The following is a 26,344-nucleotide window of genomic DNA, read 5'->3' on the forward strand; positions in this document are numbered from 1 at the left end:
AAAAAACAAAAAAAAAAAAAAAAAAAAAAAAAACGAGAAAAAAAAACGATAAAAAAAAAATAAACAACGACGGTTCGGTTTAAGCTGTGTGAAAGGCCGTGACACGGGGGCGCGCGAACTTGTATTCGCGGCGCGATTCATCGATTGCGCTCATGGGGTCTGGGAGCCTCGGCGTGGAAATTCCTCGCACAGATATACCACGAGGGCAGGGATGGCACTTGGTTGAAAAATTGCCGCGCGCCGCTCGGACCACACACGCGCGGGAACTTTATTCCACTCCTCGACCTGCCCCCGCGCCCTACGACAACTCAACGTCGGCGATCGACGTAAGCCAGGAGTCGCTCCGGCGGCGGCATCTTCCCGAGAGTCGCCGGACTCGAGTGCGTCGAGTGTTTCATCGGCGAAGACCCGCCACCGTTTATTTATTTAGCCTCCCTCCACCCCACTCCACCACCAATCCCACAGCACCGGTGCACCGAGGAACTGAAGTGGACTTGGCGGAATGGCACGTCCGGCAGTTTCACGCGGATCGTTAATCGCCGCGAGCCGCGATTTACGGCTTCGACAACCCGACCCGATTCGTACACCCTCCCCCTTTCTGTATCAATCCGCTCTCGAAATATCATTGCACCGCTAGTTGGCGCATTGTTGGCCGATATTTAATGTCTTAATTCGACGGCGGAGTATCGAAGCCATCGGGCGCATTAAGTCTATTTCGAGCGGCCGAGGAGCGGCACTCACGAACCATAAATATTTCCACTAGCACGGCTGCTTTTCACGAGGACGCAATAACCTCGCCCACTAATGATAAATGCCCGCTGGATAAATTGGCGCCTTTCCCCGTACGCCGTTCCTGTGTGGAGTGTAGAACGGGCGGTGGATTGTTTGGCGGGGGGGGGGAGGAGAGAAGGTGGGATGGAGGGGAATTGGGGTATTGTGAGGTGTTTGGGTGATTCGGGGCGGGTGAGGCGGGGAACAGAGGCAAAAAACGAGAAAGTCTCTTTTTTTCCACTGGCCTATTCTTATTCGCGGGCCTCGCGGACCGGCGTTTAAGCACCACCTACGAGCCGAGGTTCACAAGCTGCTGAATATAAAAAATGCCGCGCTAAGAGCGTGTTTTGGCACTGCGTGCGTACGTGCGTGCGTGCATCGGTGCATATCACGCGAGCGAACGGAGAAAGAGCGAAACCTGAAGCATCGCCCCTTTCCTCTCGTCGACGCACCGGATTATTTCCTCCCTTCGACACCGACGACTGCCATACGAGCGGATTTTCTCTCGCTTGTCACGCTCTCCATCCTGACCCTTTTATCCGCAGCATCCTCGGGGCGGGATCGGTGTGGTGTGGGTTTTAGGAGAGGGCAAAGAACGCCCTCGCAAATCAATGCGCGACACAGACACGTCGCTGCGCACGCAATTACGCCAGGGTATCACCTCCAGCCTCCGTTCGTGTCCCCTGTACCCGTGTCTCCCTCCCTCCCTCCCTCCTTCTCTCTCTCTCTCTCTCTCTCTCTCTCTCTCTCTCTCTGTGCGCGTGTGCGTGTGCGCGTGTGGATGTGTGCGTTGCTAGTTCGCCTCGCTCGCTCGCGCCGTCATTTGCGGGCATTATCGCTTTTAGCGCTTTTGCGGTGTGTTACCGAGCTAACTGTATGCCCGGCGCCTTTTTTTTTCCCTCGTTTCTTTCGTCCAGTTTTGCGCGCGAGAAGAAGGATCGCGAGCGCGCACATTATCGCCGAGCAGCCTCGGGCCTCGAGGTCTCCTCCCGCCTCTTTCTCTCTTTTTTCATTTCGGAGAAGACGAGAAGAGGAGCGATTTTACAATCGAACGCGATGAAAGGAATCGAGGCTCCGGCATTTCCTCAGCCTGATAAATTAAAAATAAGGCGTCGCCGCCGGTTTCGCGTCACTCTGTTTTCTCTTTTTGTGAATTAAGTGCCCGATCGAACGTTACGAGCCATTCGCACTCTACATACATATTGGCAAAAAATTGAAATTAAATACAGGAGTCGCCGTCCTCCTCCTCGTCGCGTGTGTATGTAAGAGCGAGAAATATGAATTCAATGCTGCGTGCTCCAACTTCATTATTAATGATTATCTCAATATAAAGTGGGCTTGAGAAAGTTTTATAAAAATGCCCAAGAAGAAATCCGTTCGTGCGTAATAATTGCATAGCTAATTACGAGACTCGCACGAAGATTTATTTCTGAGCGCTGATATAACCTATTTTCTTGATACTTATTCAGCGATCGTTATTTCAAATGTAATTTCGAGCTCATTCGCTTAAAGTGAAACGCTCGATCGATAAGTCACGCGAAACGTTTGCTTGATCAGCATTAAAAAGATGCGAAACCGCGTTCAGCCACTCATCGCCATTTAATAAACGGAAATCAATTTTTCAGCGACCCTAGCGGAGCGGCGAGGAGGGATACAGGGGCAATGGGAGGGTGGTAGGAGGGGGGTGGGGGAGAGTAAAGTAAAGGGACTCCGACAGACAGCCTTTTCCTCTTCTCTTATTCTCATCCGCCGCCAGAACCACAGACGCACAGCCGCGCGAAATTCAATGCCCCCGTTATACGGGCCCGCAACGAAACAAAAGAGCTCGTTTAACGAGGTCCGTAAAATTTTCTCCGGCTTCCGTCGGTGCGATGGTCGCGAGGTCCACGATCGAAAATTGCTTCATCGTGACGCGAACGAAAGTAGCGTCGTCGCCTCGGCATGAATACCTGAACTAACGCAGCTGCGGCCCGCTTCCCCCGGAAATGACTGGCTCGGAGCCGCGATCTCGGCAATAAGGCAGAGGAGACTGCGCCATTGACCAAGTGCGACAAGGCCGCGGATTACGACCGACGCACGGTGGCCAACGGCGCTCTCCCCGCATCATCCCACCGACCCACCCAACCAACCCCACATCGTTACCGCACTCCTCGTTACATCGCAATAAACGTACCTGCGCCCTAAACTCCAATTGGCCGATATGGAGGAGGATGCGCGCTTATTTCGCCGTCGCTAATTTTTATAGCATCCAAGCCAGGGTGGTGCGCTGCTATTTTTGCCAGGGCACCCCGAATCTTAATTACTAACGACGTCTACGGGATTGGCGCGAATCGTCGAGTGGCGCCACGTTCTCGCCTCAATTTCAAGCTCGAGTACTTTACACGGGTGGCCGACGAGCATCGAATTGATTTTTAATTGACGAGGCCCCGCAGTATGCTAAATTAATGAGCTGACTGTTAATCCTTATCGCTCGCTTATTAATAATTAGCCTCCTTATCGCGGAGCATTAATATGCAAAACCACGTCAATTACTTGCTCGGGAGACGCGAGCTGCGTGCAGGAAATAATCGGCTATTTACATAGGCATTAGTACATTACATTCCGTCGAGATGGGCGCTCGGATAACTTCTTATTACATGTCCAGATCACTTGTCGACGAAGATCCCGATATAAAATCAGGGGCGCTGGATCGCGCAACCACGCGAGTCCGCGCACGTCACTCTCCGGGCCGCTCGACGAGAGAGCCACAGAGAGATAACAAAACCAAAAAAAAACAAAAAAACAAAAAAACAAAAAAACAAAAAAATAAAAAAACGAGGTAAAAGAGCTTCCTTTTCGCCCGGCGGAAATAAAAAAACGAGGTAAAAGAGCTTCCTTTTCGCCCGGCGGAGGGCGACGCGCAACTTTCCTCACTCCCCTCGAAATGTCGGGCTGTTGCGCGCGAACTGGAAATACCCATCCGCGACCGTTAGATAGACGTTAATTCATGGGACGCCCGGCCCGTCTCGCAGCTCGACCTGGAATTATCCGCAGCTCACGCGAGGCTGTAATCGCGGGGCCGCGGAGGGGCCACGGGAATCCCGTCGGGCTTTATCCGCTCGTACCTCGCGCACGTACCCCGGAGGCGGCCGCGACAGCAAAATCGCCGCGGCTAATTTAAGCGGAACCGCCGTTCACGTCCGCCGGCCCTCTTTTATTCGGTCCCAACCGCGATTCTCACGCGATGCTCCGCCCGCCTTCGTCGCCGCCCTCACGTCGAAGAAAATCTCTGCATTTCCACTCGACCAAGGCCGCTGTCTCTCTCTCTCTCTCTCTCTCTCTCTCTCTCTCTCTCTTTAGCGCGCGCACTTTTTTCCATAGTCGCTACTTCGCAACCGATCTCCCGTTGATAGAGGAATCGCTCGCGCGCCTCCAGTTCCTCCTGCCTTACGGTATCCTACGCCGTTTTCTCACTCGTAGCCCTTTCCATATGACCGAGTCTCTGTCTGTCTGTCTGTCTGTCTGTCTCTCTCCCTCTCTCTCTCTCTCTCTCTCTCTCTCACCAACACGCGCATCACGCCGCGCCCAAGCTGCTTTTCCTGCTCGATTCCGCACGCATTCCGCAAGCTCGCGATACCGATCGCTATTGCTACCACATTTTCCATGTTTATATCCGCTTCCAAATATTACACCTGATCTTCCATTCGCCAATCGGATCCTTTCAGTGCGTGGGACTGACAGAGAGAGAGAGAGAGAGAGAGAGAGAGAGAGAGAGAGAGAGAGAGAGTGGGAGTGGGTGGTGGGAAGAAGATAATGTCAATGAAGAAGCGGAGGTGTTAATAGCGAGACGCATTACGCGAAAAAGTCGTCGAGATAAGCACCGCCGCTGGCGGAAGAGATCCAAAATTTATAAATAACGGGCCTTACGTGCATAATGAGAATGGCGCTTACAATGATATATGACAAATTAAGTCTCCCAATCCGGTAAATCATATGTAAAATTATCTGTTATGTACGATCCCAACCATTAAAAAATATTATAAATTGCGCTTTAATGCAACGTCGCATATTATTATTCATTATTACTTCTTGCGGAAATAATGCTTATTTTACTAATTTATCTTCGTCCGGGAATTAGATTACCCGCGGCATTTGAATGCAAATGGAACAAATCTATTTAGAAAATGAGATACCCGGGCATAAGCCGATGCAAATGCACAACATGTTTATTGCACATCGCACGGCGAGTGCGAACTCCAGCTACCACCGTCGGGCCCCGTAACGACGGACCCAAGACGCGCGCGCTCGCCGCACACCAATCGAAAGCTCAACGGCTCTCTTTTTCCAAAATGAAGTCCCTTTTAAAATGCAGATGCCCCGCGTACGCGGCACCGGGGAATTAGTAGGGGCCCGTCAAAAGGCCGGGGCCCGTTCGAGTAATCACGCGATGCACCCGACCGCGTCTCCTCGATAACAATGACGGGAAAGGAGAGGGCGAGATAAGCGGCGGGATGCCGAAGGCACGAAAGCGGCGGCCCGGTGACTTTCGTTATGACCGCGCGCACCTGCGACGGGCCCACCTCCCCCGGAGGATCGGCTCCGAGCAAGTGCCGGGAGCGTTCGATGCGGGCCTTCGTGCGGCCCTAACCGGCCTCGTGCCCAACGAACTTACGCGCTCTCTCATAAGACCGGCGATCGAGAGCGTGAAAGGGGCACCATCCGCGCGTCCCATTATTTCTCGAACATCTCCGCAGGCTTTCAACCCTCGGGGCCCGATGCGCGGATTCATCCGGATAATCATAAGTTGCACCCTGCCGCGAGCCGTCCACGTCGAACTCATGTGCTCCCCCGTTCCCTTGGCATCCACATCGTCCAAGACCCCGACACCAATAACCCTCGGCTCTATTATCGCCAAAAAGGATGGGGCCCCGCCGACTGTCTCACGCGTGCAGCGCTGCGCTGCGATTACGCAGATTGCGAGGGCCGCGCGCATTATCAGCAATTTCCCAAATTCCACGGAGAAAAAATAAGAATTGTCTAGCTACGAGGTTCTACAAGGGAGGGCTTCACTCTTGCCCAAAACATCACCGAGACGATTGTAACGTCGAGCTCGACGGTGCTTGTCGCCGCGCTCGCGACGAATGCGCGATTACGAGTCCTATCGGCGCCCATTAGTCCAAGGCTAATTTATAGAGCTGCGCGATACCATTTGGCGCGGAACATTTACATAGTCCGAGATAAAGCGATTCGCGTTTTGCGCGCCAAAGCGATAAATCACTTTTTCGATGGTAATATCAATGATAGGTGATGGGTGCGCGAGTGCTTAATGCGACGACGAACAAAGATTACGCGATAAATTAATCGAAGAATATTTAGTAAATTGATGTAATCGAATGGAGAGTCGGGGATTTTTTTTTATTGCGCAGGGAATAGAGCCTTAAGGAAGAGGCGGTGGAAGAATAGGAGGAAGGGTGCCGTGAAAGCACATATGGCGCGAAAATCATATATCGAGCCTCGGAATATTAACGAAATAACATTGAGGACGTAATTGCGGCCACTTGGTTGGCACGTAAACGGCCGATATGAAAGTGGCGACGAGCATTTGAACAATTTACTATTAAATAGCAGCAATTCAGGAATATGAATAAATAATTTTGTTTAGCTAAGAAGGTAAAGGCCATTTGGCTGAGTTTCTTTCGTCCCGCTTGCCATTTGCACGAGTTCGAAAGCTTATGTCCGAGACGTTTTGAGAGACAACATAATGTGAATGACATGCGTGAATACTGCAGCGTAGCGTCCGTGGGGACTGAGAGAGAGAGAGAGAGAGAGAGAGACAGCAGCCAAAGGAGGAGAGCGAGGCAAAGTGTTGGGCAGTGATCGGGGCGAAATCTGCCTTACGGGAAAATAGTTACTTTGTCGGCGAGTTCTTAACGAGGAGTCGTAATGGGATGATGAATATTATTACATGGCAAGAGGAACCGAAGAAAGACATTTTTATTCGGTAACGAAGATAATCAGCCTTGGTACTCTAGAATTTTCTGCACGAGCCGGAGCGTTCACGGATTTTGGCTTTTCATACACGAACAAAGTGCAATAGCGTTCGGTGTCGGCGTGCGCGCGAGATTTTCGAAAAGCGTTTCTCCGAATCGCCCGGTGCAATGAAAATCCCAGAGCCGAGTGTCGGCGAGGCGTAATGACGATAATAATGATGAAGAGCAGTAGAAGGTGTTGAGCTTCCTCGCAAGAAAATAATATTTGCGTGATGGCGCTTTTATGTACGACGCTCGTAATCGCTCTCCTCGGCCGGCCTCCTCGCTCCGTGGAAATGCACGCGAATCGCCGGAAAAAGTTTTCTAATTGAGACGCGGGAATATCGAGCCCCAACCTCGCAATTCACCTCGGCCACGCGATAACGAAGAGAAAATGCAAAAGCACGAACAACGAAAAAGCAAGTGCGTTCATCCTTTATCTTCTTCTCTTTTTTCTTCATTTCATTTTCCTCTTTTCTAGCCTTTTCTCGTCATATTTTCTCCATTGCCAAGCCGACAAAGAACCGTATGCTCGCACCCTTAAGTCGGATTTAGATTCGAAGGAGCACTTTCATTATTATGCGCGTTGGCAATTTTCCACTTGCATTTCCATGGCTACGACGCTCGATGAAAATATGTGATCGCTAACTGTTTTTGCACCTTCGATTGAATTTAAATACCTCTTACTTTCATTATAATTATTTTTTTTAATAGCATAAGAAAAAATGGAGAGAGAGAGAGAGAGAGAGAGAGAGAGAGAGAGAACGAAAAGAATCTTATAAATGTGACATGTAATAAGAGCATTTTTTATATATTTCTTTTATATGTGGTTTTGAACATGAGATATTAAGCAACAATAAAGTCTCGCCGCAAAAACGATTAATCAGATTAAACATTCGGTGTAAGAACGATAATGAAAGAAAAGAAATTTTACCTCCATCGTTACATCATAAATCTAGTCAATTAATACGATTGTGTATGTATGTTCGTACGCATATGCGAGTATATGCGTTAATTAAATACAAATGGTAATGTTAAAGGATTTACATAGGTTGCTTTGAAATGCTTTAAACTGCAGGATATTAAAATCATATGTTTATCTGAGAAATGAATAACTCGAGGAATTGAATATTAAGACTCGTCCCAGGTGCGAAAACCGGACGGATGCAGTTTCATGAAAGTGTCTTCGAAGGCCTCGTCGACTTGGTCCTTCGACTTGGTCTTGGAGTAAGATTTAGAAAGCCGGTAAGGAAGACCACTGTGATGGGAGCAGCTACGCTGGGATATAATAAAGTGTGGAGTGGGAAGGAAGATGCTCGCGCACGCGAGAAATAAAAGGTGCAGGGAAGAAAAAGACGGAATCGAGATAGTGCGAGCGAGGGAGATGAGACGGGAGAAAATACGCGAGTGTAACAGCAAAGAAATTAATAGCCATAAAATATGAATAGAAATTAGCAGGTTCGGGGTGGCGTGACGCGTTTGCTCGCTCATTTCCTTTCGGCGCGTTGAAAAACAACAAAACAACAAAATACCCCGCGTGCCCGAGCCTGTAATTTACCCGGCTGCCGCCACCGCCGCCGCCGCTGTACCGCGTGCGCTCTTTCTCCTTTCTCCCATCTCCTGCATCTCCTCCACCTCTTCCTTCTCCATCCCACTCCAGGCACATACTCGGGATGCCTCATCGCGCGTACGTTTACGCGCACGTAGCCTCGTAAATGCGCGTGTGCGCGTTACCGTAATCGCGGGTCCGGAGTATAGTCTATTTCTGCGAAAGGACGTCGGGCCGCGCCCTTTGAAGTAGTGCTTCAATTGATAATTCGACTCTGGACTTTCGCAAACTTTCGGCTCATATCGCGCACATGGAAATTGCGAACGCATTAGCAGTCCGGGACTACGGAGATCTCGTTAATCGGGCTCTCGCAGCACCGGCGGTGCCACCTTGTCTCGTGATTTTTCTCAAGGCTTTACCGAACATCGGCACAAGCATTAACATTGAATCGCGAGGAAAGCGCCATGGACACTCGACGAGACGCGTGTATGCGTGACCGGACACTCAAACCCATCATCATCATCATCATCATCGTCGTCGTCGTCGTCGTCGTCGTCGTCGTCGTCGTCGTCGTCGTCGTCAACGTCCTCGGCGTTGGCGGCGACGGCGGCGTCATTCATCGTCCATCGCACGGTAGGGTATATAGTAGGTAATGATCCGGTAATAACCCTGACGCTTCTCTTGCTCGCTCGCTCGCTCGCTCCCCGATATTGAAGCCTCCGATTCTCTCCGACCCCGTCCTCCCCCTTCTTCTCATCCACCTCCTCCTCCTCCACCTTCTCATCGTCCTTCTCCACGGCCTCTTTCGACCGAAGGCGCGAGGCTGCGGTGGCGGCGAAGCCTTTGTTTTTGCGTTTTAAACGGCAGTTATTAGCTCTCATCTCTCTTTTTCCGTCCGTCCCCCTTCTTTAGCCACCGCTCTTTCTTCTTCATCGCTTCTCATTCTTCTTCGGACGATGGGAGTCGTACCGCATGCTCAAGAGCTCACTCGTATGCACGATAATGCGTCTCGCTAATGGTGCCGCGAGAAAAAGCGGCACAGCAGAAGATGAGGCGTGGAGCGGCGATAGTTGAAGCGGGAGAAGAAGAAGTGGAAGAATAGAAGAAGAACGGGCGTATGGGAGGCCGGAATGGCATGAACGTGTAATGCTTCAAGTATCGAAATTCTCATCAGTCGCGATAGAGAAATTACGCTTTCGTTTCGCTCTTTTTTCCTCCTCGCTCCTACGACAAATCTATCTTAAACATATACTTTTATTCCTGCAAAATTAATAGCCCTTAAAGTGCTTAAAGTACCTAAGACTACGTTCACTTTTTAATATCGCTGGTTTTTCTGCTTTTTTTTTTATTCTTTTTTTTTTATTTTTTATTTGATTTATTTTTTTTTTTTATTTTGCTCAGATTGTGATTTATCGTTACCTTCACATTATACGTATTAGTACGTCGATAGGTCATGAGTGCATGAATGCGTTCGCGTATTCGAGTGGAAGGAAACAGATTTTTTTTTAGTTTTTATTTATTGAAATATTTATTAAAATATGCGCGCTTATGTAATAAATTGTATGCATTGGTAGATAATGTAATTGTTTATGTAATTAATCATGTAAATCGTAGCTGAAGTAAAACGTATGGAAGATAATAGTGAAGGTTATTCTCTAGTAGAGTTTAATCGACAAAGAAGGTTATACGTCGAAAGCAATTGTCATTGATATAAACAATTAAAGTTGATATAATCGATTGAAGCCCTCGAATGATAATGTAAAAGTATTGTACCGAAATGAGATTGAGATTATTCAGCATCGCGCAAAATGTAAAAGAATCACGAATTCGTGAATTCGATATATTAAAGGAATAGTTATAAAATCTCGTTCGTCATAAATGCGATATTCGCATTAGGAAGTCTTAAAGCTAGTTGTAAGTCTAATAAATACTCGACTTCGCTAAAATGCTGAATTTGAATAATAGCGCTAACGAAGCTCGGAACAGATAGAAAAAGCGTGATACAAAGCTCTCGGTACGAGTGCGAAAAAAAGGACGAGGGTTTAAGCCAGGCAAGATGGAAGAACGATCATAAGCGAGAGAGAGAGAGAGAGAGAGAGAGAGAGAGAGAAAGAGAGAGAGAGCGACAAGGGGAATGAGGGGAGAAAGAGAGAGAGACGGAATGAATGGGAGGGAGTTGATTAGCCCGGTGAAAAAAGACGGAAGCCGATGCAAACGGGAGAAGCCGAGCGAAAGGTGTTATATACGAAACGAAGAAAAACAGAGGATGAGAAGAGATAAAGGCCCGTATAGGAGCTAACACGCGGGATGAGCGGGAGGGGGAGATGAGTCGAGGAGGCGAGAAATGGTGGTGGGGTGTAGAGCGAAAGGGAGGAAGGGGTCTGAGAGTGAGAGGACTCGAAAGAGCGGCAGCGGTAATGACAGGCCGCCCGCTCTCGAAGCTAATATAGATGAATGCCCTGCCCTCCTCCTCCTCCTCCTTCTTCAACTTCTTCTTCTTCACCGCCACCTTCTCATCGTGGCCTGCAGCGCCAAGGACTAGTGAATAAGAGGGAAAAAGAGAGCAGTACGATGATATTTGGAGGAAGGGGACAGAGAAGGAGGAAGAAGAACGAGGGAGATAGCGAAGGTACGCGCACCAGTTGGCTACAAAAAAGCTTCTATATACGCGCAAGGGTGATCGGCCGACGGGACGGGGCGAGGAGGGAGGCGCGGCGGAGAAAGAGTAGACAAGAGAAGAGAGAAGAGGGTCTTTCAGCGTCCCGATGAAAGAGGAGTAAAAAGTTACGGGCCACCACCTCCCTCCCGACGACGAGGGTGAAGGAAAAGAAAAAAACTGGCGGCGAGGAGCATCTATCTATCAGCGCCGGCGCGAAGTGGGCGTTGCGCATGCGCGCCGTATTGCCCCGGTAAGTGCCGCTCTCTCATTAACTCGGCGCGCCGCCGCCGAAGTCGCGCGAATGCTCGAGTCTCAAGCGAAGAGGTGCAGAAAGTATGAGAGAAAAAGAACGACGGAGAGGATGAAGGAGCGAGCGAGACGGCGAATGATGACGTGGATAAGGGGAGCGTGGCGGTGGCAGAGGGAGCGGGAGAGGGTGTGAGGGCGTTATTGGCAAGGATGCATTAGCCGAGAATCCGCGTGACGTGTGTCTGAAGGAGGCTCCGGGCGCATGCGTGTGTGCGAGGTGTAAGGCTTTAATATGCCTCAGAGACCTCCCGATAATTTCGAAGCTCTCCTGCCCTCTCCTGCCCTCTCCTGCCCGCTCCTAGCCGCTCGCCGGGCCGCCGGCTACCTCCGACCACTTTTCGGGCCCGGGCCCGCCGCGGTCGCTCGACCTCCTCCCAACACCTCTTGCACCGGATTTCGGACGATTATCGCGAGACGTCCTGCTAATAAGCGCAATCAATCCATCCCCGATAATTGAAACGTTCTAATAGCTCGAGGCGCGAGGCTCCCCACACCCCCTCCCCCATCCAACCACCCACTGACCCCGCTCCTGCCCCTCCTACGTATTGTTCGCTGCTCGCTTTCCCGGCCGCACAAGCACCAGTCTTTATGCTTCCCACCTCTCACCTTATCGCCACCGATCGACGCGAATTTTAAAATCAACCGGATCCGCCCCTATTGCACCGCCATTATTGCCCCGAGTATATGGGTCCGCGCTAACAACCTCATCTACGAGCGCATTAGCTATAGGCGGTCTCGTGTAACAACTCGTATACGACCAGACTTTCCCCGAGTGAGAAGTAGCGTTAACGACACGAGTGACTCGGCAGTATTTTGCTGGACCAGGATCGTGGAGCATCTCGTAGCCGACGGAGGTGTTGATTTGAGGTAGTATCGCGGCGCGCCTTCGACAATCAAGACCTCCGTAGTGTCGTGAGTCGGCAAGGGGAAGCGGTGCCATCGGTGACCCGCGCCCGTAACATCGGTCCCCGCGATCGACATCTCGCGGCTTATCCACCTCCGCATTTACATTTGTAAGCGCCGCCGATTATTCAAGAGATACAGCCTCGTTAAGGTCGGCTGTGACCCAGCTATTATTTCCTCCCGGGAATCCACCCCCCACCCCCTCCATAACAGTCGCTCGTGTAACGAAATCCCCAAAGAATCCAATTACACGGTTGCAGTGGCTATGCGTGAAACGTCCGCCGTCCCACAATGACAATTTCCGAGCGACATTGTAGCGTTCGAGCAGTGGCAGTCTCTACATAACTTTCACTATCCGCCTTCGTGGCGAATAAATATTATCCAACGATCAATCGAAAGCTCTCGCTCGGCTTGCGACTCGCCGCGAGACCAACGATATTTCGCCACCGTCGATTAAACCATCCTCCCTTTTCTCCTCACCCCCGTTTTACAAAGCACAAGCGAGGGCACACGTATGATGGCTTATCGTCGTACTCGCAGTCGTTGGCGCACGACCAGTGGGGAGCGCAGAGCGAAAAAATTAATTTTCTCTCCAGGCACAGGAGGATTCTATAAAAAAAGTAAATGAGAGCGCTGCGAGGGAGGATGGTGATGGAGGTAGTAGTGGTGGTCGCGGTAGATGCGTGTGCAAAAACGTAAAAGATTTGATTGCATTTTAATAGCGCATTTAATGTGATTCTCGTGGAGGACGGCGTGGTGGCCGAAAGCGTGAGGTAGGCGAAGACGAGGGCGTCGAAAAACGATACAAACTGTCGATGGTGTAATTCAAACGAGCCGGATCGAATGGCACTTTGCACGCTCTCCTCCGGGCCTTTATGAATCTTGGAAATAGAAGGAACGCGCGCGCGAGAATTAGCCCCGCGACGGGGAGCGAGTAAGAAAAAGGAAGAAATGAGAAAAGCCAGGAGCGGAAGGCGCGGAATTATGAAGTTGAATTGTTGGCGGTGGTGGTGGTGGTGGTGGTGGTGGTGGTGGTTGACTGGTGAGGGGCGGGGAGATGGAGAGCTATAGGGGGATATGGTGGATTGGGGGTGGGGTTGGTGAGGGAGGTATGGTTGTTGCGGGTTGGGAGGGGATATGGGAGGGACGGGGGAGAAAGAGAGAGAGATAGAGAGAGAGAGAGAGAGAGAGAGAGAGAGAGAAAGAGAGAGAGAGAAAGAGAGAGAGAGAAAGAGAGAGAGAGAGAGAGCAGCAGCAGCGTTTGCACTGGGTCGCGTTGCCGGCGAAATGAGCGAAACGCGGGGACGTGGAATAACAAAGCGCGAAAAACGATATGAGAGAGCGAAAACGAGAAGAGGCAAATCCAAGGGTGTCGTGTTTCGCAATTTCGCGGCGCGGTGCACGTGCGCGATTTCGGCTGCATCGATTTTGCCGTCAGCCGCGAGAGTGAGACATCCGCGGCCGGAAATCGCGTGAGAAATTCGCGAGACGATCACGAGTCTCGATTGCCGAGTCATCGGCGCCCCGCTAAAATTTCACAAAAACTTCACCCCTCTTTTCGCCCTTCCCCCTACTCCACCGTCGCGCGCACGCATACGCAGGCGCCAATAATTTTACGCGCAGAAAATTAGTTTCCGCTGCAGTTTATGCGCGTTACGCTCCTGTCGAATTAGTCGGTGCGTGCTCTCCAGCCTTAGGAATGGCTCGTATTATCGAAAGCTGCAATCGCCGATTTGCTTTTTTATTCCCTCTTCCGCTGCCATTCGACGATTATGTTTTATATGCGGTGGAAGTGGTAGATGCGATGCTGGTAAGGAGGGTGGGGATGGGGGTGGGGAGAATTATGTTTGAAAACACAAGAAAACAAAAAAGTGAAAAATAAAAAAATGAAAAAATACGAAACAGTGGAAAAAAAGACGGCAAAGTTTTTAATGAAATATTCGGTTTCGGAATCAACCGAGTGAAAGTCTTACGACCCAATCCGTATTAATAGAAATGTTCAAGCGGAAATGCGCGTAATCTGTTTTTTTTTATTTATCTTTTTTTTTATTTTAATTTTTTTTTTTTTTTTTTGTTTTTTTTTGTTTTTTTTTTTCATACTGTTTCCAATTTATTATACAGGCGGATGCCCACCTTTCCGATCGAATATACGTAAAATTTTTGGCTTTCTCTAATTTTTGCATATTCAAAGCGAGTTTATCGCATACGAATGATTCCAACTTTTCACACAAGGCTTTACAATAAAAATAATTGTTTAATACTATAAGCAAAAAATCTCACGCTTCTTTCGTTTGGATCTCGGATTTAATTAATCATTTTATGATTATATGTGGATACGTGCGCGCGCGCGCATGCGCATTATTTCGATATTATTGAAACTGTGAATAATTAAGTATGAATAATTCACGAGGCACATTATTCTCATGCCGAAGCGAAGGCGATATTAGCTCGCTTCGTGAAAAATTGAAATAATGAATTATCTCGTTTGATAATTCAATATTGTGCAGTGACTCGGGCGAGCTCGTTTCGTTACGCCTAATCTGCTGCTAGTCGTCGCGAATGAATTATTTGCGAGATTTGCAAAATTTCAATGATACGAGCATTGCGTAGGCACACGTGCACATACGGCCTCATATGGTCCCATAAATATCCGGTCGTCGTGCGCAATAGGACTTGTTGGTGTAATTTCAATTAGCCGTGTGTCGTTATCTAATAAAATTATCGGTCGCACCGTGACATAACGATTCGCGTTATCGACAAAATCATAGGCTCGCGACCTCTTCCCAATTCATTGGCATTCGATCGCGCTATCAAAGATTATCCTATTAAAGAGTAGACAGGACAAAGTGGCTCGACGGGGAGCTCCGCCGAGATAGCGTTTCCCCCATTTTCGTGTTGGATCGCGCGGATCGCGAAGTAGACGAGCAGCTGCGCGAGCTTTCAATATCGCGCATAACGCGCCCGTCGACTCGTCCTATAATCGGGACGACACGTACACGGTGACGCACACTTACGCAAGCCAGGGAGCATTAAGCATGTTATACAAACTGCCTCCTTACGAGGATGCGATTTAATCGTACATAATTTAGTGGACGCCTCCTTCGAGCCTCCTTCGAGCCTCCTTCCTCCTCGAATGCCGTGCTCGCGCGCATTATACACTCTTATATAGGTGGATAATTCGCGGGCGCTGAGCCGAGCCATATGAAGTTATTTTAAGGACTTTGTCGAAGCCCGTTATCGGGAATTACCGTGTATATTACAGCGTCGACTGGAAATACGCAGTAGTCGTGACTCTCCTCAACCCTGTGCGAGTGCGCGAACGAACGTTGTGTTTGCGATGTGTGTTTTAATGTTTGTAGGTAGGTAAAACTCACCGGTCGAATTCCGTTAGACGCGAAGAGTCCCTGAAGCCTTTGGCAAATGGGTTGCTGTCGATTTTCAGCCTCGTTATCTGAAAGTCATTTGGACACAACGAATTATAATTTCCTGTCCTTTAATAAACCTAACGATGGGTTTCTCGCGCGTGTGATATGGTGATATATGGTGATGTGTTGTTTGGTTGTTCTGAGCGATTACACGCGAAATGGTTTTATGAATTTTATCGGTACTCGTGTTTCGTTGGAATTTTCATAATTACGTCTTCGTAATCCCGCGATATCGTCGAGTGCGAGAAATTAACGGGTCAAATTTATTAACATACCCAATTGGGAATGCGATTGCATTACCGAGCAGCGAGATATAAAATTATAATGTGCATTGTAATCAAGTTAGTTGCGCGCGCGCGCGTTCTTATTCACTTTGTTGAGAACGAAGAAACAAAAAATGTTACTTCTGTTTGAAGCGCGAATGGCCTAGACGAGGCTAATTTCATTTCGAACGTTTGAAAGTAAAGCGCGCCATTTGCGCTCGATAACATTATCGTCGATATTACAAATATAAGCTCGAATGTCTCGCGATTCGAAATCATCTTTTATCTCCTTCATGTAATTTACGATAAAATATGAAAAATAATACATTAAACTACTGACCAGTTGATTTTGGTAGGCTGTGACGGCCGTAAAAATTGCCTCGGGAAAGATAAAGGTCTTGTGTTCCTCCTTCTCGAGATCCGCAATTTGCGCTTTTCCGTTGTTTCTGCACCTCACCAAGTGTATTCTCGGCTGATATCGATGCATCGAGTTCAATATAATCTGTAAAATACAAGGGAACGAGAAGCTGCGGTTATATAAGGATAAAAAAAAACAGTTGAACGCACGAAAATTTTACGAAAATCGCCACCGTCTTATTCACGTAATTCTACCTGTTTTTCATCTTCTTCTCTTCATTCTTTTTTTTTTCTTTTTTTCTATTTCTTTTAGCATCGACCGTTTCATCGGTTCAATAACCAAATGAAATAATAACGCTACTAATAATACGCCTCGAGACATATATTTTACGGCTTTATAGCGTAGCCCAGAATTGCACATGAAATGAAGACAAACGAAGAGAACATCGATAAATGCTCGCTTCTTACAATTGTCATTTAAAAATATAGGAATGAATTGAATAAGCAATTACGAAAAATTTACCATCAATATCTATCTATATATATATATATATATATATATATATTGATCTCGTCGGTTTAGTATCAAGATTCGATATATTATTATTATGCCTGCCAATAAAAACATGTCTTTGGCGTTATAAATTTTGTATCGAAATAGCAATGAATTCTGTAAAACAAGTTTTGCTAGTCAGCTAACGTAACATCCACTGTCAATATTTGCTCGATACTCATAAGTTCATAAATAAATGTAATGACAGTATAGCATTGGCGAAAAAAAGTGACATTTTATTATAGCAATAAAGTTACGCTGCTTAGATATTAGTAAATCAAAGTGGGGCGGTTTAAAGAAAATACGAAATGTCGATTAAGATTTGCTCATACACCAAAATGTGTAAACAACTTACTTGATTTTTTTTTTTTTTTTTTTGTATCTCTTATCTTTCTATTCACACAACATTATCGGACGTAAAATATTTTCTTTAGTAATTTTGTTTTATTTAACGTTATCTAACTTCGTTAAATTTTACACATCCACCATCACACTATTTATAAACATAAAAATACTACTTCGTATAAGCATTAAAAAAAAAACACAATTTCGCACATGCAAAACGAAAATATAGTATAGATATTTTGTATATCTTTATTTGCACCCACTGTATGAGCATTTCTTTCTTCCATACCCTTGAAAGAAAAGTTTGTATTTGTAAAAGCAATAGCAATAAAACGCACGCACATTCGGCTAAATATTAACGCAATAAGGAAATATCCCCTGAAAATCTCGATTAAAAATGACTTTGCGTTGATTATCCAATACCACGCCAATAATATCCAAATTACAAGCATTCGATATCAAGGCATTAAAATCTGCCTTCCTCTCGTCCACGCGCATTCCTAGCCGGCATCTAAATCCTATTCCCGTAGGAGAAAAAGAAAAAATAAAGATGAAAAAAATTTCTCCGAAGTGGCTGATTACCGGTAACGGACCAAATTCCACTTCGTCCACGATCCACGAACTCGGGATCTATCCGCCTACATCGAAGCAGCTACAAGTGCGAACGCAGAAGACGTTTACCCTTTTTAGCCATTATTTCGAAGGACGCATCGGCCAGCACATAATTAGCGGTTACGTGCGAAGGAGTTGGAGGAGTAGTCCTTCGTTACATCGAGCGCGACGACGTTAGCTCTCGCGCCTCATCCCTCCTCTCCCTCCTTCTCATTCTCCTCGCGTCCACGCGCTCCGGCCACAATAAGGAGCCACAGCCCGCTCTCACGCACGCGCACACCGAGGCGAGAAATAAGAAGCGGACGAAGAGGAAGGTCGACTTTGCCTTTCGTCTCCTTCTGAGCTACAAACGTGTGCGCGTCGCGCGTATAACTCGACGCGGGTTTCAAGTTCATTTCGAATTTATGGTAATAAGAGCCTGCTCTCGGATCGCCGAGGGACGCCTGCATGCACGCATGCGCGTATGCAACACCTCGAGCCCGAAGGATAATTGCGAGGGAGAAGGAGAGTGAGAGTGAGAGAGAGAGAGAGAGAGAGAGAGAGAGAGAGAGAGAGAGAGTGAGGGAGGAGTGAGGTGGTCCTTGTGTCAGGGGCTCGCAAGAGCCACTCGAGCTCGCACTCCATTGGGGCGGTAATTTTCATTTTCTCGAAAAACTGTCTTCTCTCCCCGTTGCCGACGTACGCAGATACCATCGCCATTTGCCCATTGGTGGTCGATGCGCGAAAATAACAACAAGGCCCCAGCTACCGGCAATTAACAAAGCCAAACGATAAAAGTCTCCGATTAAAGGAAAATCAGCGCGATTCCTCGCGATAATTTCATAATAACGGCTCTGCGTGCGCGCGGCGCCACTCCACCGGCCCAACCGGCCCCACCGGCCCCACCGCCCCAGGCTTACGCCCTATAATTAGGAAATTTCGAGGCTGCGCGCATGGGATGCTCCGATTAATGGAAAAAGCGGTGCCGACGATAAAGCCAAGAAGAAATCGCCTCTCTTCACGCGACGACAATAGGCGTACCTCGCGCGCATAAAAAAGAACAACCCCTTCGTGCGCCGCAGGTGCCCGTTTCGTCGTCTCCCCCACCCCCTCCCCGCCCACCGTCCACCGCCCTTGTAGGGGGAACCTACTATTCTTACTCACGCGGCGAAGGAGGGCGAGCGCAGCCGGCGCTCATCTGATAAACCTGTCGGACATCTCCAGTCCGGATAACTCACTTGGCTTCCGATGCCGAAAAGTCGGTGAAAAGAGGCCCAATTTACATCCCATCCCCGGATTTGTATTAGGTAGCCTCCAGATATTATCGAGATTGCAGCCGCTTGATTTCTCGCGGCGATTGCGCGACGACGCTCCATTACCTTGCTTCCATCTTCTCCGATCGACCGACCAGCCGACCGACCAGCCGACCGTCCGACCGTCCGACCGTACGAACGACCGACCGACCGACCGACCAACCGACCGACCGAACGATCGACCGAACGATCGACCGATCGACCGCCGCCACCTCCCAACCCCTCGCCGACCAACGATAACCGACTCGTACCCCTCCCGCCGCTGCCGCCACCTTCGCCACCGTCACTTTCGGACTTTTTCCTTCTTTTATGCCAATCGATCGTTAAAGGCGTCAACATTGGTTTCCACACTCGATTACTTGCACTACGACACTATACCACACATCGCATAAGCATAAATACATTTAATTGTTGTTATTACCAATACGACGACAGTTCGACTTCTTTTGTCGCGATTTAAATTGTTTTTTTCTGTTTTTGCGGCTCTTTGAAATAGAATAAAAAAATTAAAAAAATATGATTTTTCCCATTAGAAATTCAATGTCGGACGATAAGGCGTTACTGGACGCAAGTAATTAAACAAAATTGGACGACTGCATAAATTATTGATAATTTATATCTTCGTGTTATGCTAAATGGCTGGTTCACGAACGTTTGCCTCACTTACGGAATTATAACATCTTTTTTTTCATCAATGTTTTTCTTTTCTTTTTCTTTCTTTCTTTTTTTTTTTTTTTTTTTTTTTTTTTGTTTTTTTTTTCATTCCCTATAGAATCCAATCAATAATTGCTCGATTGAAAAAAAGTTTGAACTGTTCGTTGTAAGTATTATTATTCAAATTCTGATGATAATCGATATCCTTTATATATACACTGAATACATTATACTGTGGAATAAAAACTATATACTAAAATTGTTAACACTGTAATAATACACGAGCACGTCTTATAATTACATTGTAATTAAAAAATAGGAGGATGTCGTTGGATTGTTGTGAAAACCGATAGAAAAATTGTGATATTTGGCCGAAAAACATTTATGACTGGTTTGCGCGTGTTTCACATGGACACATAAAGCATAAAGCCGAACAAAAATCATCTGAATCGATCGTCGCGTAACTCGTCAAAACCCATTTAAACGACAATACGTGTTTGCGTATCGCCCAGCATCTTTCGCATATTGCGTAACCAAAGCGCAAAAAGGGAAATCTTTCAAATCTGCATTAAATATGTAGAAAATGATATAATCAGTCCACCGGACGAATTGCCGATAAGAAAACGGGTGAAAAAGTTCCCGCGTTCAAAACAAGTATCGACCAGCCGCTTGCAAAAACTGTTACGCAATTCTGCACAAGGACTGCAGCGGTGAAACATTAGTTATCTCTCTCTCTCTCTCTCTCTCTCTCTCTCCCTCTATATTTCTTCCGTCGCTAAACATATCGGAAACAGACGTATGTGGTCACAAGCACGAGTCCTACATGCACTCTCGAGAGATTAAAACGTTGGATAAAGAAGACGAAGCGAAGAAGAAACTGAGTGCTACACGTCTAAGTCACGATGGCGAGGTGCGAGGTGTTAATGCTTTGCTGTCCAACGTACATACTTACTCGTGTGTATGTGCACCGTGAGTGTGCATAAGAGAGTGAGTGTGTGTGTGTGAGAGAGAGAGAGAGAGTGAGAGAGGAGGGGCCGGCGATTTGCATGTGGCGATTTATCAAACAACGCGCCAGCCATGTAATACACGTTGATAGCGGCATTAAACGGCCGATTTATGCGGCTTTTTTGCGACTCAGACTCGCGCTCGCGTTATAACGGAGGCACATAATAGTCCGTAAGTGCGCATAAAACAGCCGCTCGGGGATTTTGCGGCTCGGCGGCGTTACGCACACGCACCAAGGAATTTCTTTTCTTCACGGCGGCGGTGGTGGCGGCTCCTTGGCGCTTAATACACTTCGCCTCGCGTTATACTTCTTGGTCGTTCCTGTTTTTTTTTTTCCCTCCACCCATTTTCCTCCCATTTTCCCCTCCCCAACATCTGAATCGCTCGCTCGCTCGCTCTCACTACCTCCCTCTCTCCCTACCTCTCGCCCGCTCCTTTTTTGCGAAAGCGACGCGAGCGCTTATTAAAGCATTACCCTCGTTTATCGGCGACACGTTTACGCGCTACTCGCCGTACAATAATCACGCCAATTACGCAATGTATGTCCAGGCCGATAGCGCTAATTAAGCTGCCTCGCGCGCGCGTGCTCAATTCAGCGAGACCTAGCCGCCAATTGGCATTTCTTCTCTCCCTTCACCCCAACGCCGTACAACGCGGCGGCCCCGGCTCTTTTTCCAATTTTCTCCAACACCCGTGCGATCGAAGCTATCGCCGCCACTAGGGTCCCGAGCTCCATCCGACACACTCATACATTTATTCGTAACTGCTGGCTACGGCCGCTGGAAAAGCCGAGGCGTTCAAGTCGCTAAAATGACGTGAAGGATCGATGCTGCATTGCCGTCGTTAACCGGCTCAACGATTATTCATTGGCTTTTCTGATATATTCGCTCGCTTACTTCCTTTTACCATTCGATTCGTATTCCAGGCTTATTAATATTAATCAGGATGCGCAATCAGCATTTTTCAAGTCAAATCAATATGTCGTATCATTGCCGCGAATAGCTCGTCTGGAATTATTATTAATGAATAAATAAGCGCTTATTTAAGGCAAGGTACTTTATTTTTATTATCTATCTGTTTGTTTGTTTTTTCCTCAGACTCGTATGTGTGATTGCGAAAGGAATTTTTATAAAAATTCCGGCTAATTTTCCAATGTCCGTCAAGTTATGAACAATAATGTATCGATATCGCGTGGGCCTTACGGTTGAGTGATATTGCGAATCGCAATTAATACTCGGGCCACGATTCGGGACACGTCGCATCAATTGTAATTCAACATAAATCCCATTGGGCGATCTAACGAAATTATTATTCACGGAAATTAAATTAGTCGCTCGAAATGAATAATCGGTTGTCAGCTTTCGTGAAATGTGCAGGATGACGAGCGATTGAGTCGTGGCTAGATGGCGAAAGAACGAGACCTGATTTCGAGTGGGATCCCCTATACTTAAGAAAGGTATACTTTCTAAAACTATACTTGACGAATCCGATGAGTTTTATATTTTACGCGCTTCGCCCGAGAAAGGGAATAAATGTAGAGATATAGATAGAGAGATAGAGAGAGAGATATAGATAGAGAGATAGAGAGAGATATATATAGAGAGATAGAGATAGAGAGAGAGAGAGAGAGAGAGAGAGAGAGCGAGCGAGTGAGAGAGATAGTACAAAGCGAGCACGAAGAAGAAGGAATCCACGAATTTATCGCGTCGGATTAACGCGAGAACTGTTATTTCCTCTCATCGCGGTAAAATCGCAAGCGAACGGCTCTCGAATGCGCCCCAAAACTAATAATAAAGACGAATATATCAGACATAAGCAGGCAAGCTCCGTTTTTTTTCTCTGTCTTTTCTCTTTTCTCTTTTCTTTTTTTCGTTCTTCCGCCTTGGTTCACCTTTCAGGCATCTGCGAGCACACGTAGGCATAAGCGTCCCAATCGTGATTATTTATCGCTCATATAGAGTCACTATTTATCGGTAGTAACCTTACGCCTTGGCGCAACATCATCTGCATAATTTTCTAATATCGAGATGAGAAGATCCGTTGGATTAGCGAGTGCCGTGGAAGCGAGAGGTAAATAGGAGATGAAGAGAAAATTAAGAGAATAGAGGGAAGGCAAAGAGATAGGACAAAGAGGGAAATTCTAATGTAAATATGCTATTAAATCCGCGGACAATTTTCGCTGCGTATCTGTGGTATTTTTTTTTACATACGATAATTACGCGGAATACCTCGGTGCTTGCGATGAATATAAACATCCGCCTCTACCTTTAAAGCCATTCATCATCTTGGCATTTTATTTAAATTCTCTAATTACGATGAAAATATCAAAATAATCGGCAGTCTTACGTATGATTCCTATCATTCTATTAGTCGAGATTTATCACAAACATACTCGACAGAGTACTTAGAGACTAAAGTTTCATTGAAAGATGATGGCTTGCGTCAATTGTAGCGGCTCGTATAATAAAATGTATAAGGATATATATTATCCATAAAATGAGAAAGAAAAAATAGAAAAAATACTCACGTAGATTAGCGTACAATTTACAACTGGCGAACTTAACATATGTAAATACGTGTGTCGTAGAATCGGCCGTTGGGAGGGATTGAGCGAGATATACGTAGGGAGAGGAAGAAAAAAGCGAGGCTCCCGCTCAAATCTCTATTTTAATCCTCGAAAATTATGAAAAATACGACGAGTCCAAGAGGCTGGGATAGAGAGGGGACCGGACACTTATCACTCGTCGTCTCGGCAAGAGGCGAATGTTGAAAGCCAATGTCAGTGTATTAAGGGAGTGTTAAAATGGTCGGGCCATTGGCCGCGCGCGTTTCCATATATTTTATACCGCGTTTCACGCACCAACCACTTGGAAATGCGCGACCATTCGAATTTCTGTCTCCGAATAAGCGACTCTAATAAACATATCTTAACGACGTGTGTTTGACGATAACGGCCAAGCGCGTTTCCGCGGATGATCTTACATTATACTCCCTGGATATGAAAAGGAGAGATTTGGTATATATATATATATATATATATATGTCGGTGCGTGTACGGGTGGCGGGGCCGGGGGCGGGAGCGGGAGCGGAGGGACGAGGAGGATTTGTAAATGTGCTGGCGCGCGCTCGAGAGAGAGAGAAAAGGTAAATAAGCGAGTCTTGATATACGGAAATGACTGTCGAAGAAACTTATTCTTGATTGTCTGTCTATCCGTCTGACTGTCTGTCTGTCGGTGTATACGTGCGCGCGTGTATGTACACATTGCACCCAAGTCTTTATTTGCGATTCTACGAGTGCGGGGGAATGGAAGAATAACAGGTATAATTCATCCAAATTGTTTTTTTATTTTACGGCTACTAAAGTCTACGGACTCTCGCCGGGGAAGAGGAGAAAGCAAGTCGAGATAATTAATAAAATTCTTAAAATCCATTTATGCAGATGCGAGTGCAATCGGTAAATTCCCCTGCTAATTACGATTCATCCAAAGAGGTACCAAAGATACCAGCGAATTGATTCAGAAAATAAATATACCCGCTGAAATTCAAAGTGGCAGCCCTGTCATTTCTCCAATCATTCGAATGACTTTTACGCGTCTCAATTTTTAGCGCTTTGGAAACATGAAGCGTCACATTATATTTTCGAGAGTACGGTTAAAATGTATCCGACTGCGATTTCTAAGCGTTTCGCAGCATCGGCGTCGAACCGACGTCACTGACGAGCGCACACAACTAAAAAGCAAAAATCGTATTCTCGCATTTTGAAGCATCGCATATGATATGGTAATACGCAGCCTCGCTAGACGCTGGTTTTTGCATTTTCTAAAAGGAGAAACTTTATACATTCGATGCTGCAATGCGAATCTAAGAGAGGCCAATGCGACCAAACGCACGTTGAGTGCGCAAAACGCAAACAGCTGATTGCGCATTTGACTCGCACGACTATTCTTTTCATCGACCCGACCTTCCTACCGAACTCTTTATTCCGTTCTATGCTCTTTTCTTCGTTTGTTCTCTCTCTCTCTCTCTCTCTCTCTCGCTTTCTCCCGACCCCTTTTGTTTTTCTTTCTCCAAAGTTTCGCGCGGCAAAATTAGCATTCGCACGAGACCAGTCGGCGCGTTTTTCCCTTTTCTCTTTCTCTTCCTCCTAGTTTGAATCAAATTCATCGCGCTCCTCTCCCTCGTGGTTGCGCAGCACGACATAACGCCGTCACAAAATAAGGGACATTCTCGGGAGATCGTGAGAACGCGTTCTCGATCGTTCAATGAGAGTGGCAGTGAGAGAAAGAGAGAGAGAGAGAGAGAGAGAGAGAGAGACGATAGTTCAAACGAGCTCCCATGCACACTTAATTTCATTAAGTCACCCAGCGTAACACGACACTCGCACGCGCGCGTAGCTCACGTTTTTCTATTTGCACGCACGAACGAGAATGTGTGCGTATGCGCGAGTAAGATAAGGAAACTCGGAGGTGGTAAGTAATACGCGAGGGAAATGCGGACCGCCTCTCCATTACCGAACCTCTCCTTTGGGGGAGCTCCTCGTCGCTCCACGTCGCTCCATGTTGCTCCACGTCGACTGACGCAAGCTATGAATGAGCGAGGACAACGGCAAGGAGGAAAAAGCCAAGACGATTCACGCGGCGAAATGACAAAATCGCTCTCCCGGACCCCCTGGATGTCCTCGGACTCGTAATTCATATCGCGTGCAAAGCCAGACCACCGTGGAAGCGTCACGACGTCAGCTCATCGAGTGCACGAGAATTCGCTCCGAGAGTCGTCGGCAGAGAGGCACTCACACTCGCGTATCTTTGCAGGTGGCCAAGGTTGGAAAACTCCGTGGTCCTCGTTGTCGTCGTCGCCGTCGTCATCGTCGTCGTCGTCGTCGTCGTCGTCGTCGTCGTCGTCGTCGTCGTCGTCATTATCGCCATCATCCTATTCGACGATACATTTCGAGACGAGGCGATTGTTATGGGCGCGAGTCTCCAAGGCGTCACCCCCCTCCCCCCGGCCGCCACACATACAACCCTCCCGTCAGCCTTGAAAGCGTGTGACTTATCCAACTTTGCATCGTTGGTTTTTTCAGTCATTATACTCACCTCTCTTTCTCTTGTATTTCTCTTTATGTAAGAAAAGATAAAAATTGTCGAGTTATCGCCGCATACGCTTTTCGCCCCTCTCCGTCTCACCGCGCACACTTACGTCAATACAATTTCCATATGTCGGATAATCGTTTTCCAACTCTAATACCCAACTTCATCACCTTCGGATTAAAAATGCATAATACACATACGCATCATACTATACTTAATGTATGCGATGTATAATGAGGCATCGATTGGTCGTTGCGAAATTCCGCGAGACCATTCATTTCGCGACGGTGTATACGGTGCAAAAATAAAAGTAGCGACTTTTTACTTCCACTTGCGTTCGTCATCATTCCAGGCTAATTTCATTCCACTTTTCAGAGCTTTATAACGACAATATTTTTTCAAAAGCAAGGCCACACGTTATGCCCCAACTAATAGTTTCAAAAGATTTTCGACGGCGTATAAATAATCCTGCCCCGTGGTAAACGTAGTTCCAGATGAACCGAGATTATGATGTGTGTGTGTGTGAGAGAGAGAGAGAGAGAGAGAGAGAGA

At 47.1% G+C, this 26,344-nt stretch overlaps 1 protein-coding gene across 1 annotated transcript in view; it reads right to left on the reverse strand.

The window, feature by feature from the left end:
* The window catches only part of LOC105368544 (T-box transcription factor TBX20), a 60,960-nt gene that overhangs the window by 5,319 nt on the left and 29,297 nt on the right, over window positions 1-26,344 (reverse strand). Inside the window, exons 4-5 of the mRNA XM_011507567.1 lie at window positions 16,228-16,389; window positions 15,574-15,650 (exon numbers count right to left, since the gene is read on the reverse strand). Coding sequence (XP_011505869.1) covers window positions 15,574-15,650; window positions 16,228-16,389 — 239 coding nt within the window. The remainder of the gene's footprint in view (window positions 1-15,573; window positions 15,651-16,227; window positions 16,390-26,344) is intronic.

The sequence above is a fragment of the Ceratosolen solmsi genome, unplaced genomic scaffold, assembly GCF_000503995.2.
Source record: "Ceratosolen solmsi marchali unplaced genomic scaffold, CerSol_1.0 scaffold1, whole genome shotgun sequence".
NCBI classification, from domain to species: domain Eukaryota; kingdom Metazoa; phylum Arthropoda; class Insecta; order Hymenoptera; family Agaonidae; genus Ceratosolen; species Ceratosolen solmsi.